Source organism: Nicotiana tabacum, chromosome 10 (genome assembly GCF_000715075.1).
Source record: "Nicotiana tabacum cultivar K326 chromosome 10, ASM71507v2, whole genome shotgun sequence".
Taxonomy (NCBI): domain Eukaryota; kingdom Viridiplantae; phylum Streptophyta; class Magnoliopsida; order Solanales; family Solanaceae; genus Nicotiana; species Nicotiana tabacum.
Window position 1 is genome coordinate 138,370,563 of NC_134089.1, and position 18,823 is coordinate 138,389,385.

An 18,823-nucleotide genomic window follows, 5' to 3' on the forward strand; every position below is an offset into this window, starting at 1 on the left:
GTTTGAGGACAAGCAAAAGCTTAAGTTTGGGGGAGTTGATAACTAGGGATTTTAACGCACTTTATACTCCTTCTTGCTTATGCTTTGATTAGAAATTCATACAAAATAGTTCCAAAAGGCTCACAAGTTGTGCTTGATTGCAGGTTTGATCAACAAAGTGACAAAATGTCAAAGATCAGCTCAAAAAGGAGTGAAACTTGCACAAGCCCCAAGACAAGACAAATCTTAGGCAAAACAGGCCTAGTGCAGCCGCACACCATTCTGTGCGGTCCGCACTAGGGGATTCAAAAAGGTTGACATTCAGGCACAAAGGCAATGCAGCGGTACTAGGTTTTGTGCGGTCCACACTGAAGCTAATGCGGCATCGCTCAACTTAGTGCGGACCGCAGACCCAAGAATCAGAGAGATGCCAGTTTTGAAGTTTCAAGCCAATGCTCCATTCTGTGCGGACCGCACTAGAAGCCTCTGCGGTCGCAGTCCATTCTATGCGGACTGCAGTGCCTGAGTTCAGAGAGTTGGATTTTGAAGTCAAGAGCCCTAGTGCAGTCGCACTCCATTTTGTGCGGTCCGTACTAACCCCGCAGGGGCATTTTTGTCCAGAATTTTCATCTTAGTATAAATAGCTTCTTTTCCCATTTTTTAGGGGATCAGATATTGTAATTAAGCAGCTGCACTCGTGGGTTCGAGATTCTTAGCTATTTTGGGAAATTTTATCTACTTTTCATCATTGAATCTTGTTATTTAGCTTAGCAATTAATTAATATGAGTTGTTCTTCATCTATTTCTTGCTTTCCTTCTTTAATTATGAGTAGCTAGACCCATAAGCTAGGGTTGTGGCTCAACCCTAGTGTGGGTAATTGATGGGTCTTGTATTTTAGGACTAAATAGACTATGAGTGTTTGATATTTGGGCCTATTTCATGGTTAATTTCTGAATTAGTGGTTGCAAACACTAGTTTGTGTTTAGTTGACTTGGGTTCTTCTTGAGAAAGAGAGCCTAAGTCTCTGAAATTGGTCCAACAAGAAATTGGGGCGTACTCAAGAGATTGATAGCCCTAATTAAAAGGTTAAACCTCGAGAGTACCCGACTTGAACCCTAGTTGCTTGTGCAAATTTGCATACCCAATTGGTCTTGAGAAAGTCAATTCGGGCAAAATCACTCGAACCATCAAGAGGTGTAGAGTGGGTAAAATAGTGCAACGATTATATCATACTCCCCAATCATGTCACTTATGCCTTAGACTCAAGTACCCGTCAATTGACCACCTAGGCGGAAGTCATTACCCTAATACCTTTTAAATAATTTGAACAACCTGTAGCATTAACTCTTAGCTTAATCTAGTTGCATTTACCATTTGTAGTTTGATAATAGTAGAAATAAAAAGAAAACCCAAAAAATGATTAGAAGTGTAATTTGGAACACATACGCAATCCTAAACTAGATAGATACTCGATTCCAAATTCTAGCTCTCTGTGAAAATCGATCCCGACCCAAAATCAGGTAAAAGCTACTCCGACCCTCTCTCGCTACTTAATAGTAGTGCGGAGTAGGCCGGGATCAGGCCGACGAGACCATGGTAAGAAAATATTTTTGACTTAACACGTACATTAGTAATATACATTTTCATATGCTAAGCTTAGTAATTGTTTTATAGGTTGTTGACGGCCCGATGACCCCTTATACCGATCCTGCCAGGTGTACTGTCGATGCTGCAGCGCATCCTCACATAAAGAGGTGACTTGATGATGATGATCCTGATAGTGTACCCGGTCGATAGGGGATGCGACTCAAGCTAGTGGCTGCACTGAAGCACACAGGCTGCGGGACTCATTGATTTATTTTTGTTTGTATTTTCTGTAAATACTACATTATGTAAATAATGGCAAGAATTGTATTTTAACAACAATTTTATTTTAACAGAATTTGAACAACAATTTTATTTTAACAGTACAACACAAACACAAACATAGCAAACCTAACAAAACATAAATTCAGTACAACTAATGAAAACACATGACAAAGGAAACATAAAGATACACTACAACGCTCAACACGTACATGTCATTGTTTAGTCACCACCGCCTAGTATTATCTGCTCCAACCACTTGAGTTGGCCTTCCAGCTTTTTCTTTTCTTCTTCTACCTCCTTGAGTTTCGCCTTCAACTCCGCAACTTCTTGCTTGGATTGGCGCTCTCTTTCCCACTACTTCGTACACAAATTATGAAGAAAATACAACTTGTCTTTGTAGTATTCCTGCTCACAGGGTTCATCAATCCATACCTCAAAATTGCATGTAGGTTCGTCAGGTTGCCTATAAAACTTGTTCATACACGCCAGTAGCGGCGTCCAGCTTCTTCCCAACAATCGTGCATCATGCATTTTTTGCCGCACTCGCACCTTGGGACATAAAGGTGTTGTTGAGACATTTTTTAAAGTGTAAAGATAAACCTTGATTTTATGGAAATATTTGCTATTAGTTATTGTTAAGCGCAGAAAATAAATAGAATGCGCCCGTTATTCATAGACAAGATTTCACACAAAACGTAGTATTATACCACACTTTACATATTAAATTTTTCTAAAACGAAACAGCTTTTGCGCAGTCGGTTCAGCTTTTTTTCAGACCGACAAGACAACAAACAAAATATAGTATTATACCACGCTTTACATATTAAATTTTTCTGAAATGAAACAGCTTTTGCGCAGTCGGTTCAGCTTTTTTTAGATCGACAAGACAACACACAAAACGTAGTATTATACCACGCTTTACATATTAAATTTGTTTAAAATGAAATAGTTTTTGTGCAGTCGGTTCAGCTTTTTTCAGGCCGACAAGACAACACACAAAACGTAGTATTATACCACGCTTTACATATTAAATTTTAAGAAGGATAATAAAGGATGTATTGAATTTTTAGGTTTTTTTTTTAATATTTAGATTGGTCTTCTTTACTAACACCAATAAGTTGAATATTTGAACAAACATATCCCAATTCAAAAGGTCATGTTAAAAAATAAGATGTAACAAGATTGTGGAACATAATTTTATTTGATAGATATTGCAACATACACAAGTACAGACACGTATTACAAAAAACAATACGAAAACAAAAGACTATGTGTATCCTTGATAGTTGGGTACATCCGACGAACTTGCACCAGGAGCTAGATTATCACCACGCACACCACCTGAAGGACATTTACAATGGTCGTGTCTTGTTTGCGAGCATATGCCACATTTACACACATAAACGGTGTCACCAACATCCATTTGGTTCTGTATACGCGTTCTCTTTTACACTTGCAGCTTGCGCAAATAGTCCTTGTTACACACCATTTTAAAAGGTTCCGGCGTCCAATAATGCTCAGCACCCAATGGCTGCAACTGCCCACTATACGTCTCTACGTATGCAGCAACACTATATTGCCTATCAATATAGTTAGTTGCCCCTAAACCAACTTGTTGAAAGAACTTCAAGGCATATGCGCACAGCATGTGGTAGATGGTCCATTTCCCACATGAACACAACCTGTTGTCTTCATTCACCATTTGTAGATTATTCCCTCGGTGTCCGCGAATAGCGATCTTAACTTCAAAAGCACTCCGGTCGTGATCGTACTGTAAAAATGAATGCCAATGTGCTCGCCTCCTGTACTTTTCAAATCTTCTCATAGGTATTGGCATAAATTGAACACCCTTGTCCATCAATACCGATGCATCTCTATGCCTTTCAACAAACCTCTCAGCAATCTGTTTGAATGTCATCCGGACCATGGCAGTGGCAGGCAATCCACTGGCAGACTTCAACAAGCCGTTGAATGACTCCGACACATTTGTAGTCAGGGCTCCCCATCGTCTCCCACCATCAGCATGCAATGTCCACATGTGAAGCTTATGTCCCATCAACCAAGTATAGGCTCGTGGATCTAACTGTCGGATCGCTTCCATGCGCCTCGTGAATTTGCACTGTTGGTGCTTAGTTGCAGCCATCCACATTAAATCATGCAAGGCCTTGTCGTGATATCTCTTCTGAAAATTGGCCTTCAGGTGCCTCACACAATAATGGTGGTATGAATAGGGTTCCTGCCATTCAGGCAAATGCCGTACCGAACTTAAAATACCACCATGTCGATCAGATATTAGACAAATACCTGAACGTTGTTTGACAACGTGCTGCTTCAAGTGGTTCAAAAAAAAGCGTCAACGTCTCTTCGCTTTCGTTGGCACAAATGGCAAAAGCTAGTGGAAATATTTGTCCATTGGCATCTACTGCAATTAAAATCAAAAGCTTAATATCACACTTTCCATAGACATGAGTACCGTCTATGGAAATTACAGGACGACAATGCACAAAACCATCAATTGCTGGTTTAAATGACCAGAACACATAGTTGAAAATATGTTCGGGTTTGTTCGGACTACGCTCACGCCTCCATTCAACAACAGTCCCGGGGTTAAAGTATTGCAATGCGGCCATGTACCTAGTCAGAGATGAAAAAGACTTATCCCAGTCACCATAAATAAGTTCAAAGGCACGTTTGCGATCGAGATATGCCTTTCTTTTGGTTATAGTACAACCATACTCCTGGTGGACGGCAGTAATACACTCTTTAATCTTGAACCTAATGGACACTTCCAAATATGGAATCAAGACAAGAGAAATCAAGTCTACATCCAGGTTGAAGTGATTCTCATTGAATGTGTCTATTTCACATCTGTGGGTGCTAATAAATTTACCCACTTTCCACAACCCTGATTTGTTCTTGCTGGCACGCAACATCGAGTGACAACCCATAAAGTCTCTACGGCATACAGCCTTGTATACCTCCGTAGTTGAATCCATTACCGTCATCTCACGGCACTCTCTTACGTTGTAGATTTTTATAGCCCTGATTAGGCGAGCTTTATCAGGGAAATACATGCCTTTTGCCAGCACCGCTGGTCTAGAATCATCCCATATTGCTGACCGAATTTCGTCATCATCCCTTGTGAGGGCATCCACGTCCGGCATACTTGGCAAATTATCAAGGTAGGGAATATTCCGCTCATGAAACGGCACGTGGGACTCGTACACTCTTGGTCTAACGGGAGGTGGAGGAGCATGCTCCCTCGTCAGCTCAGGTTCGACATCCACTTCCTCCTCGTCATCACCCTCATCAGGGAAGGGTGTGTCATCTCCAAACTCATCGGCATTGTTGTCATAATCACTATCATCTTTCTGACTTTGCGCATCTGTCGTCTATGGGCAACTGTGTGAGGTCAGGAACATCAAGTTGCTCGTTTTCACTGCACAAAAAGAACAAAATGATAAGCTACTCAACTAGATAAATAATTTACATATAGCTATATCACTTTACTTACAAGGTGTACTGTGTTGACGTTCCATGATGGATATTTTCTTGTTGGGGATGACTCCCAGATGGACCACCGTGGTCCAACACGTCAAAACTACGGATATTCCAACTAGGAGCGGGGTCATAACTTGTAAAATTTATATCCGGACGGTACCCCCTATGAAAAATATGAGTGTTAATACAAATCCAATTCAAACATAAAATAAACATCGCTGAAGCGTAGAAAAATTGAAGTTTACCAGTCGTCTTGTGGATTATATAAAGTCAAAAAATTATTTTGTGGATGCTCATTCGTTGGTGGTGACAAGTTTAAATCAAGGCAAGCTCTTTCATCAGGAATCTATCCGGCTAAAACTGCTCCAGAATAACCACCCGATGACTGGGGGTTATCCCTACTATGCACACCCTCATTATTGGGAACGTCTTCAACCTTGACGTACATTTCCAACAATTTTATTACAATAAATTCCTTGTATTCATCCGAAATTCGCAAAAGATCTGTAAGAGTTTCATCATCTTCGATGTTAAACTCAGAATAATAAGCAAACTCTTGCGGAATCACAAAGTACGGAAATTTACCGGTTACTTTAAAGTTCACCGAACGTTTTCTCACACTCATTTTTTTTAAGTAACAACGATACCAATTTATTGTACTCCATTGTAAGCGACAATTTAACATGACACTGTGGATGTGAACTATACCTCACAGAGTTATTCTCCATTACAACCTCACCCCCCTAATATAATGAAACCCTTATTTTTGGCTCTTCAAACATTATAAAAAAATGCTTGATAACAAGAAGAGAAGTATGAACGGAAGTATGAACGGAAGTTTGAAGGAAAGTTTTGAATGGATTTTCATAAAATCCTAACGCCTTTAAATAAGGCAAGTCCTACGTTGGGGTGCAGAATTTTTTTTATGTAAAACGCAGTATAATATCACGTTTTATGTATTTGAATTATTGTTATGTCATTTATCCGCAGAATACTTATTGATGAGCCCAAAAATTAATGTAAAACACAATATAATACTTTTACATTAAAAAAAATGAATATTGTCAGTTATCCTTAGAATAGGGAATATTGATGGGCCCAAATTAAAGTAAAACATAGTATAATACTATATTTTAATTAGAAATATAACTTTTTTTTAACTGCACAACAATATTTTGAATCCAAAATACCATTATTTCAGTGTGGGACTCCACGAAGTAAGACTTTTGCCGAGAATTGCCAAATGAGAAAGTACAAGGAATCGCGAGAAATCAAAAATCTCGGAAGCATTAGTAGGAACGAAAGAGGGGGCAGATGTCAAACTTATCCACAAGCTAGATACATGACTCATCTTAAAGCCACCAATGAATAGTAAACAGCTTTCACGATTCCCATTCAGCTACAGTACAGTAGTGGGTCCTGCCTTTGTGAAAATTTTCTATCTTTTCGTCTGTATCCAATAATACAAAGTATTTGAGTAAAAGGGGTTGTCTTTATTTGTATGATGATGGGGCCTGAATATGCTAATGGACAAAATAGAATGGAGACGTGGGACTATCGATGGTCCTCCACTACAACCAATTGGGCTCCATAGAGTTGGTGCTTCACCTATGGGCCATCACGTGCCAGACTTGACTTGACTCCCTTTTGTTCTACAGACGTAGGCGTAGGCGTAGGCGTAGGTACAAGTAAATTTCAGTTGCCTCTTCGTGTCCGGAGATAAGTAGGTGCAGGTCTTAGGGGGAAAAAAGTAACTCGGTCTACAAATTACCCGCATTTATGTAAGGTCGAAAGAAGGACATTGCTGTTAAGTGTAATATACAAAGTCTATCCTAATATAAATATTAGTTACTATTTTTATGGTTCAAACCCGTAATTTATAGGTCACACAAAAATAATTTTACTATTTACTAACTTGTTATTATTAGTGAAAAAACACCAAGAGTGTAAATAAAATCTTTACGCTGATACCGTGAATAAAAAATAGGGAAAATGATAATGTATAACCGCTCTCAAAATAATAGCCGAATATATATATATATATATATATATATATATATATATATATATATATATATATATATATATATATATATATATATTATGTATGTTATATATAAAAATTATACAAATATTATATATTTTTTGGGCTACTGAATGTAAATAGTATCTAACGCGAGTTAAAAGCAAAAAAAGCCTAAATAAATTTACTCACACGTGTATATGTGACATTATTTAATTAAGCATGATAGTTAAAAAAGAAATATATACTTTTAAAATTTATGATATAAAATATGCCTAAAATAAATAAGAAAATTGGTTAAATTATTTTTAAATAGGTAATATTTTCGGAATAAATTAAAAAAGAAACTATTTCATCGGTACTAACTTTTTTTTGTACCTAAAATGTTTATTTTGATGAAAGGAAAAGAAAACTTTTTTTTTATTAAAAAGATAACATATATTACTATTAAGTGATGCGTACAGAGGATTGATGCATATACTGCATCCTAGTACAAGATAATATACTACTGCTAGGGATACTATTGCTAGGTAACATACTATTATACAGACCCATAGTAATACTATTGTCTACTACATTTATGTTGCATCTACTGGGAAAAGCATCAGACTTGGTGGAAGCAGTGTTGATGTCATTCAGAACATGGCTTTGTGTTGTAGTGTGTGCTAGCATTCCATTCTTGTCTTCTTCAAAAAATTGCCATACAAAATCCGGGATCACTTCAAAAGTATGTGGTGTTGAGTTTTGCCCAAAATTACTGCATACCTTAGCCAAGTGATCCGCAACCCTATTCTGCTTTCTATACGCATGTTAAACTACTGGATTACCTAACCTGTCCAGGAGGTACCTGCAGTCAATTAACATGTTAGCAAATAAAACATTATTAGATCGAAGCGTTGTGACAATATCTTTCGCATTCACTTCCACCTTCTGTGGTAATAAGTTGTAGTCATATGCCAGCCTAAGACCATGTATCAAAGCATGCAATTTCGCTGATGTAGATGTATCCCTGGGGACAGCAGCTGTAAAACCTAATATCCATTCTGCTTTTGAATTACGAATTATTCCACCAATGCCAGCAGTTATTACTGTGTGAGCTCCATCCGTATTAAGCTTTTAAAAATTATCTTTTGGAGGATTCCACTTTAGAGTTAGTTGTCTTCTCTTAACACATTTGTGATATTTAGCTGCCAGATAGGAGAATTTAGCAGCTTGCTGAGTTGTATATTTGACTGAAGCTTTATTTGTAGTAAACTTATAAATATTTTTATTGCGAGCCAGCCACATATTCCACAGGCTTAGTGCTAAGTATGTGTGTGGGTCATGTGATAAGGAAGTTGGAGACCCTGGAGTTCATGCAACCAATTATGAGAGTTTGTGTTAGTGATTATTTGATTAATAATATGCAGGATGCCCAATTCCTGTCAGTATGCTCTAGCATTTATGCATTCAAGAAATAAGTGACTTATAGTTTCAGCCTAAGTTGCATCCTGGAATAAATTGATTTTCGTAAAAAAGTCCTTAGTAGGTAGCCTATGTCATATAAGAGCCAAATAAACCCTTTGATTTTGGATTGATAGGTCAATTGTATATTCAAGCTAAGTTGGACTGCATGAGCAACGATTAAAAAAAGGGTTTATATAATTGTTTGACTCGAAAAGCTGCAGTGGTCGCTTATCTAATTCAGCAGGTATGCTAGTAAACTTATATGTGTCTACATAAAAAGGGGAAAAAGAAAAAGAAAAAGAAAAGACATCATTTCCATTTTCTTCTTTTTTTTGCTTTCCGTAAGCTGCCATAATCCTGGTGCTTCATTTGTATGACAAATTTGTTAAGCAGTGAAGGTAGGATTTTCGCTAAGACAGTTTAGAAAAAATATCAGTTAGTGAGAGTTGAACTAGTAACCTCACAAAGGTTTTGAACCTTCTTGATCATTGAGTTATATTTTTAAATTATGTCAAAGGAATTCAAAATATAATATATAGAGGCACGAAACAAATTTTATCTTATATATAATGTAATTTTCCGGCAAAGGGATTCACCAAACCCTTCCGCCGCTAAATCCGCCCCTGAATTTGTATATGCAACTAAAGTAGGGAACGGCCGATAGCCTCAAAAGGACAGAATAGAAACTCAACGTTCGGAGTTTGGCATTAATTTTGTACTTCTATTATGTCTTTTTTTCCAAATTAAATTTAGGTTAGAATTATGTGAGCCGTTTCATGTGAAAAGTGGCATGTGAAAAATAATCTGCTTATGGATAATGAATAAATTCGAATACGGCGTCTGAAAACAATATAGACTAGAACGTAGAATCTCGTATGTTCTAATGTGAATTACCTTATTTAAAGTGATACCTTTGTCTTTCCCTTATCAACGTCGCATGTCGCAAAAAAAGAAATTATCGGGCATGCCAAGATTATGTTTAACAAGACAACTACAGTATGTCGGTAGTCGATGACTAATCATAACTATTAACTTGACACTAAAAAAGAGCTCATTTTCTCCTAGTTAATTCGGATTCGATATTAGAAGTTTATTAATTTTTTTTAATTATTGTATTAGTTTTAGGTCCATTTTGACAAAACAAATGAGGTATTGTTGCTTTTGTGAACCTTCTAGTGTTTTTCTTAGTCCTCTTTGCCTTTGCACTTTTATCAATCTTAAAGTGCTTACAGTCCTTTTCATGAACATTAAAAGAGTAATGTCTCAACGGCTTTGTTTATATCAACCAAAAAGCCCCTAATATCATATATATATCGGATCCACTATGTGCTAGGTCACATGTCCACTTCAAGAAGTCCTTAAAAACAAACTTAAGACAAAATAGAATCACTTATACTATCGCAACATAGAAGAAAAAGATCTCTCTTTCTTTTGTTGTTTTGAACATTATACTACTTAGTTATGATAGTGAAATCTCAATTTAATAAAGTATAAAAGATTTGAGAAATTATTATATCAGTTCAAGATGGTTTAAATAATTCCACCATATCTTCATCTAATTCTAAACTCCATCAGTGCCAAATTATCAATCATTTTAATATTAAGCAACTTGTGCGTAGTTAATAATTATATTCTTGTTTTTATAAACAAAACTGTCTTTGCGTATATACCAACCTGCTTTCCAGCTGTCTAGATCAATAATCTAATGAACTTAATAATTTCAAATAATCACCACAGGGTCCCAAATTATCTGTTCGCCACATCTCTTCAAAAGTTGAATTTTGCAAAGCTAGACTCCCTGAAAAGGCACTTATTTTAGGGGTATTATCACTTTTAGCTCTGCCAAAAATTATTTATATTTGGTAATCGAAAAAGTATATGAAATTTATATAATTTTTGTATATAGCATATATAATATGTGCATATATATATATATATATATATATATATATATATATATATATATATATATATATATATATATATTTTATTTATTTTTCGACTATTATTTTTACAGCGGCTATATAGTGTCATTTTTTTTAATGAACCTATGCTAAAAGACACCTTCGGAGTGCTTGTTCTATTTATGCTAAAAGGCATCTCAGATTGTTTGTTCTATCATTGCTTTCTCTTCTTCAACTTCAATGAAAGTTAGTACTCTGCCTTATTATATGCAAGACAAAATCATGTTAATAGAACTGTAAGAGCATCTGCAAAAGAGAATGTCGATTCACCTAGCAACCTTTGTGTATCACTAATTCTTTTGTTTTGTTTGCAATCCTCGGTATATTTATTCATCATAATTATGGAACATACTTTAACCTCTCACCCAAAATATTAGAAGATAGGAGAAAACCAAAAAACAACAACAACAGACTTAGTATAATCTCACAAGTGGGTTCTGGGGAGAATAATATGTACGCAGACTTTATCCCTACCTTCAAGAAGGCAAAGAGGTTGTTTCCGGACCCTTGGCTAAAACCAAAAAACAAAAACAATAACAAATGGAATCTTTTCTAGTCTTAAACATGAAAATAAATTGAAACTATAACAATCAATGGTCCAACATTTCAAGGGGAACTCACTTGTGTGCATTAGTACAGAAGTGCAAAATGGTTTGTATAACTACAGGCTTAGAAGTTTCAGAGAACCTAAATAATCAATTAGGAAAGAAACAGATTGGAGGTAATTGTTCATTAATCATGGAAGGAACTTCCCAAGTTTTTCTCTTATATACAAGCAAGAGTCACAAGGCAACGATCCAGGATCGAATGGATTGAGAGTAAACCATGAACTACAGTAGCATGAAAAAATTCAGTTGCTTATCATAGAAATTCTTCTCAACCATCCACAGAAAAGAGTGCTTCTATACTGAATCAACTCCATCAACCTGTTGCCTCGCGAGATACCTTTCTCTTCTTTCTTTCTGAAACAGTAAAATCAATGACTATGTTAGAACAAAAGTCATGCTGATTATGCTTTTACGCAATCCAAACCATGAAACTGGATATTTGTCCGGGCAATTCTTTTGTAATGCAGATGACTAAAGAAGAACAAATAAATTTAAGTTCCATGTTTCATGTCCACTGTAGTGCTTCTTGCCTTGCATTACAATGACAACAACTATTACTTAAGCCCCTTCCCTTTGTAATTGTTATTATGGCTCAACTTATGTACTGGCACAATTTTTATGAGCTATCTCGAGGAAAAAAATAAAGGTTGTCTGAGCTATCTCACCATTTCATTAGTGGTTTGGGACGAGGCCCGTTATATAATTTTATGAGCATTCAAAGAGCATCAGAGAGCAACAAGTGAAGATTCTAAATGCAGTAGAATTTTCTTTTTTTTTAACAAGGAAATGCAGTTGATTTGTAATGTAAAACCTGAGCATTCAACATAGGAACGTAATAGTGTCAACGCAACTTACCCATTCGTCTATAACAAGACCTTCCCCAACAATCTTTGGACCTGTATCTTCTGGAGGCCTTTTGCGTGCCTCGACTTCAGCCTCAGCTTCAGCTAGCTGGCGGTTAAGTTTCTCGAGTGCCTAAGGAAAATGAGCCACGAAATCCTTAGAGCCATTTCCACATAAACCTTTAGACAATTACATTACTAGAAACAGACTGCAGAAAAAATCTGATTCGACTAATTAGCAAAATTGGAGGAGAAAACCTACTTACAGGACAAGGGCGTTCAGCATCAAGGAAAACAACACCCAGTACTTGTTCAACTGCCACTTCATCCTTCCGTTCGTCAAACTGATTAAAATCAATGTTAGCATGAAATCAAGCATTTCGAGTGTCAAAAGGTCCACTTCTTAAACGACTTAGGAAAGGGGTGCACAAAAGGAAATAGAAGTAAATTAAATTGAAAAAAGAAGAGAAAAACAACTTACATACATCTATTTTAATTATTCTTCGCTTTTCTTTTCTTAGTAGTGCGAAGTCAATAATTGCTTGCATTATCACTTAGATTCAATTCGCCTATAGAATCCATAAAACAATAAAGAGGAAAGACTTTCACAGCCAAGACTCAGAAGTAGAAGATGTTGGACACGAAATGCCAAATTGATAATAGATGGATACGATCCATTATTCTTATAACATGAATCAGTCCTTAAACATAATAAATCGAGCAATATCAATAATATTGAAAGGAATTTCATTTATGAACAGAGTTTTATGGAGAAGGAAGTGCTAGAAACCATTATTTGTCAAGTCCGGGGGACAATATGATTTACAAATAGTGAGAGTCACTACTAGCTCCACTATTCCTGTAGTTGATAGTTTATGGCTCTGAAACTGCTTGTTGTGAAGCGTAACAGACAAGTCCAGCAAAATATTCTGGTATTTTGAGAACGATTAAGAAAAGATATCTAGAAGAATGTCTAGCCCGCGACCAAAGGAATTACAGTAAAGCTTTTAACCATCATGGAGAAAATTGTGAAATGCAAAAGAACGTCAAGAATACTTGTGATTCCAGAATCAAAAGTACAGCTGAAACTTGAAAGTACATGAGTTAAATGTTTCAAATACACTAGAAAAAAGTATAAACTACCGGCAACAAGAGTTGATTTCCCTTTAAGGATCGTTTATTTTTCACATTATTTCTTCTAACTGGCCAAGGGTCTATTAGAAACAGCTTCTCTACCTCTACAAAGTAGGGGTAATGTCTGCGTACACACTACCCTCCCTAGACCATACTAGGTGGGATTACACTGGGTATGTTCTGTATTTCTTCTAACTGGAAATCGTCAGCGCCTATGATTAGGATGTAAAACTTGTGGCAAACTTGTGGCAAAGATTGCAGAATAAGAAGAAATTAAAATAAATTGTTGGAGATGGTATTTCACATTTGACACAACTTGGTGTGATGCTCTATAGATTTGCTGGACAAAGACATTCACATACAACTTAATATTAGTGCTCTCATCTCTATCTGGAGGATATCTATCCACTGCAGCGAACATGGCACATTTTGAATCCATAGCAACATCTGCTGATACGGATCATATGATCAAGTGATTAAACTAATTAGTACCCTACTGAGTTGATTTCTGAAGCTGATCTAAAGAGGACATATATCATGTGAACATGAAGGTGACCAGGACAAATCCTCCCTACCTCGCAATGACAGTTTTTTAAAAGAGCAAAATAGCATTCAGAAATGATGACAATGCCAGGACCAATTCAGTCTTTTCTACATATATTTCTAAAATAAGAAGGAAAATATATTTCTTTTGGGATCAGAGTTTCATATCATGGTAGGCAAATGCCCTAAAACCTTCAGTATAATTCTCTTCATTAGTGGTGGACGGTTTACTTTCCTAATATATATTGCATGGTCATAGTGGTGCAAAAACTGTAGCTTAAAAAGAGGAGTAGGAGGAAACCATGATCAATGATTTGATCATATTCTAAGTAAACTTTAAAGGAAACTAATCACGGCATAAGAAGAAGCATGCCACTTCTAGTATGACCCTGAAAAAGTTCTTGGATTCATTTTCCATTTCAACAAAAAGTATGACCCTGAAAAAGTTTTGATCGTAAGGCCTTAAGACCCAATCTGTTTCTTATTCTAGATATTGTTTCATTTATTCAATATTTCCATCTGCATGTGGTTGATTTCTCTTCCTTTTTCTTATGTATATTTTAGGGATAATAGGTCAAATATCTAGGATATTCATTTTTCTGTACCAATTAGAGCCTAAGAACTCAAGATGAAGAATTTTAAGTGCATGAATTACTGGGAAGAATGAAATAAAGTTTTCAAAGGCCGAGATTGATTTTGAGCTAGTTATTCACTTTAATGAGAGGATCCATCTGTTAAATCATGGAGGGACAAACCATCATTTAGCACTTACCAGCTCTGGCACATAATCCACGTCCTCTTTTACTTTTAAGCTCATAACCTTGAACTTGACCCTGCTCTTCTTTCCAACTTGTTTCTCGTTAGTATCAGGTGGCTCAACGAATTTGAAAACTGTTATGAGGTGATATATTAGCACAATAAAACAGCAATAAGCAACTATTTTTATTAACATCATACAAAAGGACAAAAAAGGCCAAGAGTGGATATTACCAGTTGCAATAAGGCTTTCATCAGGAGCAAGAGTACCTCCTGGCGGCCGCATATAACAACTTTTCGGCCCGGTTGTTTGAAACTAAGATAGCACAATGAAAAAATTAGAAAATATGTGTGAATAGAAATAGTAAACTGATAGCGATTACGAAAAGATTTCTTTGTAGAAAAAGGAGTATGCATGTCAGTTATTTGTGTCACCAAAAGAAAGAGTAAATGTCTGTAATTAAGCATCTATCTTATATTAATTAATCCAAATACGATTGGTATTGTTTAATCACATCCAATTAATACACAGAATGATGCTTGTTAAACTCAACTTTAAGACTTATGGTCATTGGTCAAAAAATTGCTTTTGGCCTGATTATGAACAACATGTTGAAGATGCATGCCATGAAATAGTATAACTTGTGCATGCGCTTTGCACTCTTGGCTTAACAACATCAAAGAGGAATCGAACCTCCTCTAGTTCTGTGTTAACAAAAATTTATTTTATGCACCCCCCCCCCTCCGTTAGGACAAATTTGACAAATTCTCTCTTTGAAAGTTCCAATTTCACTTTCCATAGAGATGTACATCTCGTAATAATGAACGTTACCCACTAACCAGAATTCATCATCATTTTAGTATTCAATAGCCAGAATTTCTATTATATTAACAAAAAAGGCCAACCTTTAAGCAGATTGTCTTTAAAGCATAAGTACTATCATCACCCAACTCAGGAAAGTTGGCCTAGTGGGGAACTAAACTGATTTGTTGCACTAATTATGGAGATCGCAAATTGACATAATGAATATTAGGTACTAAGCACATTTCACATCAGATTAATAAAGTAGCAACTGTTAGAACCACTAAAACAAGAAAATATCAGGAAAATGAGGCTAGAATAGTGTACCTTGAAGGCTACAGGATTCTTGCTAATGTTCTTAATTCTAATAGCACTCTTGACTTGTTTGCCAGGCTCATCTTCAAAAGGGATAAGAAAAGAATAAGCATAATCCAATAGATACAGAAATGAACAAAATAAACAGATAAATATAGAAAGACTGTCCTTAAGGCATAAAAGTTAATACTTTTTTTTTTTTGGTAAATAAGGCATAAGAATTATTACTTCAACTAAATAGTCAAGTTTCATCCAAAACATAGCACAAAACAGAATTAGATATATTCCCTTGTCCCATTTTGGTGACACACTTTCTTTATTGTTTGTCTCGAAAAGAATGTCATATTTCTATATTTATAAACAATTTAGATTTAAATTTATCACATTAACGCATATTTTTGACCAAAAGTTTCAAAAGTCTTTTTTCCGTTGTAGACTCCGCGCCCAGTGAAACACAGAGCTAGTCTTTAAGATATGGGTTCAGGAGAACCCTATAGTTTTGGCCTAAACTCTGCATATGTGTTAAAAATCTATTAAATATCTACAAAAATTAAATTAAAAACTCAGTTACTAACACTTGAGATCACTGTCCAAAACCCATGAAGTTCACCGTCACATAAATTGGATGGATGCAGTAGTTAACATTAAGCCAGTTAACTTAATAAACATAAGTTAGCAGCTAAATATATTCTATAAATTGCATTTCGACATCACTCTCAGAATCACAAATCAACCTTCCATTTTAGTAAACATAGAAGTAGTGCATCAATTTTCTGTCTCTTAAATCCAAAATTAAGACAAATAAGCAAAAGAAAAGTGGCAAAATAAGTGAATTACCTCTGTGATGAGAAATCAACCAATTATATATGCAATAGGAAACACAAAACAGATGCCATATCAAAGTGGATACGGTCTTATTCATGACAAACAATTAGATGGGTATCGCCAAAATAACCAACACAAAAAAGAAAAAGCCAAAATGGTGAACATACATGGAAAATAGAGCTTGTTTTGAGGATCAAGACTGAGTCTGCGACGAGTTGGAAGTAAGGATTTTGCAACAGAAGAAACCTTAAGGGAAGCATGAACATTAGAATGATGATCCACAGACATGCCATTATGATGCTGTAGTTGTTGTTGCCTAAAAGAAGAAGAGGAAGCAGCGACTGAGCTGCTATTTGAATGCCAAAATGGCAATTTACAAAGACCCCAAATCTTGCTATCAGAAACAGATTTTTCATTAGCAAGTGCCATTGTTGTTAATTTGGGTTTTACTCCACTAGCCAATTGTTGGTAGTGAATGAGAGAGCATTTAGGAGTGGTGGGTGTGGGTCAAGGATGCGAGTTACATAGCGTGGGAATGATGGGTTGTTGTCATAATTTGTATGTATGGGGAGTGTGACACAGTTATTGCTGTTGGTTTGGCTGTTAGTTGAATCTTATATTATATATATATACTTCTCCTCATTGGTCCATTTCCATTCCTGTTGCTTTTTTCCTCTTCCGCTTCCTCCTTTTCTGTATATCTTTTTTTTCTTTTTCTTTTACATTTTTCATCCATTTCTTTCTCAATCCACAATGAGTAGGATTTAAACATATTTATACAATTATTAAATGCTTTTTCCAATCTGGAGGCGGATCCAAAGCTTTCAAATTAAAGTTAAAGCATGCATTGAAAGGCATAATTTGGCGTGATGGATTGATGCTAGACGCCAGAATATACTGTAGGATTTAATGAAAAGAACAGCATAGGCAATTTTTTATTATTGATGATATTCTCATGTGGCCCTCTAGTGCTAAATTTTCCTTTCTTTTTCATTTTCTCTACAATTTGGCTAATAGTTGGGGGATACCATTACACCCACTGGCATTATCTAGAAATTCGAATTAATACTTCCATTGAAGTTCGGTATTCATAGAAGAATTGCACCATCAGATGGGTGGCGGAGATAGGATTATCGCGAAGGGGTTCAAAAAAAGAAAAAGTTAAAAAGGTTATAGCTAGTGGAAATAGAATCAACGACCTTATAAAAGTTTTGAACACCTTTGACCACTAAGCTATGTTTTTGGGTTGTGTCAAGGGGAAAAATTTAATTTTGTGTCTCATACAACTGAGACTAGTTGTATGATGCATCTTTTTTGTTTCATAATTTTATGAATCCAGATTTTTGTGGACCCAGAAGTGTAAGATTGGGGACCACAAACTTGTAAGACAAAAAGGAATCACACACAATAAAACTTCTCACGACTTAAAGTCGTGACAGTCACAATAGAAAATAATTTTTTGGTTGCTCCAAAACTCCTCTTCAATCTTTCTATCGAAGCAATTATAGATTTTACTCTTCTTTGTAATCATTAATTCCTTCTTTGTGATTGACCCTACTCCTTGACCAAAGTCAAAATAATTACATTATAATTTCTTATGGAAGGGAGTCTCTTCTCGGGGTTTGGTATTGCTGGCAATTTCATCTTCACCAATTAGTGTAAGGTTTCAGTTCTTCTCATTTTCTAACTCCTCCTGTACTATTTGTGGAACTCTAAAAATTAAGAAAGAAAGATTAAGGTAGAGTTTTCTCTTAATGCCCGTCCAATTGGGCCGTTCGGTAGCTAAAGTGGATAGGCGACCTTAGTCAAAGTGGATTGTATTCTCACATTGCATGCACATGCAAAACAAATAGGGATAAACAATAAATTTAGAGGCCCAAATCCAGCATTACCTTTCGAGTAAATTCTAAATAGATATGATGTTTCAGCAAATACAATAAATATCACATAAAAATTGGACAAGAGAATAGCATCTTTTACCGCATCTAAAGTAAACATAGGGGGACGAGTGATCAAAGCTCTTGTCTCATGTTATCATGAGAAACAAACATTCACCTATTTTTAGCACGTAGCTGATGAATGTATAAATAAAAATTGAAAAACATGAGAGATTAGGCGTTAATTGTTATGTGCTCGAATTAGACGAGGTTCAACATTAGAAAGCAATATGCTTTTTAAAAATGTTGATCTACTAATGTCGATTATAGCAGATATT

General features: G+C 35.8%; 1 protein-coding gene across 1 annotated transcript; it reads right to left on the reverse strand.

Annotated features, from left to right (window-relative positions):
* Positions 1–11,392: 11,392 nt before the first annotated feature.
* Positions 11,393–17,175, reverse strand: LOC107803530 (vesicle-associated protein 4-1). Its single transcript, XM_016627273.2, has 7 exons — positions 16,776–17,175; positions 15,796–15,866; positions 14,901–14,982; positions 14,683–14,801; positions 12,500–12,577; positions 12,247–12,366; positions 11,393–11,745 (listed from the first exon to the last, which is right to left on the reverse strand). The coding sequence occupies exons 1-7, from the start codon at positions 17,035–17,037 to the stop codon at positions 11,686–11,688; spliced, it is 792 nt and encodes a 263-aa protein (XP_016482759.1). The 5' UTR covers positions 17,038–17,175; the 3' UTR covers positions 11,393–11,685.
* Between the last annotated feature and the right edge of the window lie 1,648 nt (positions 17,176–18,823).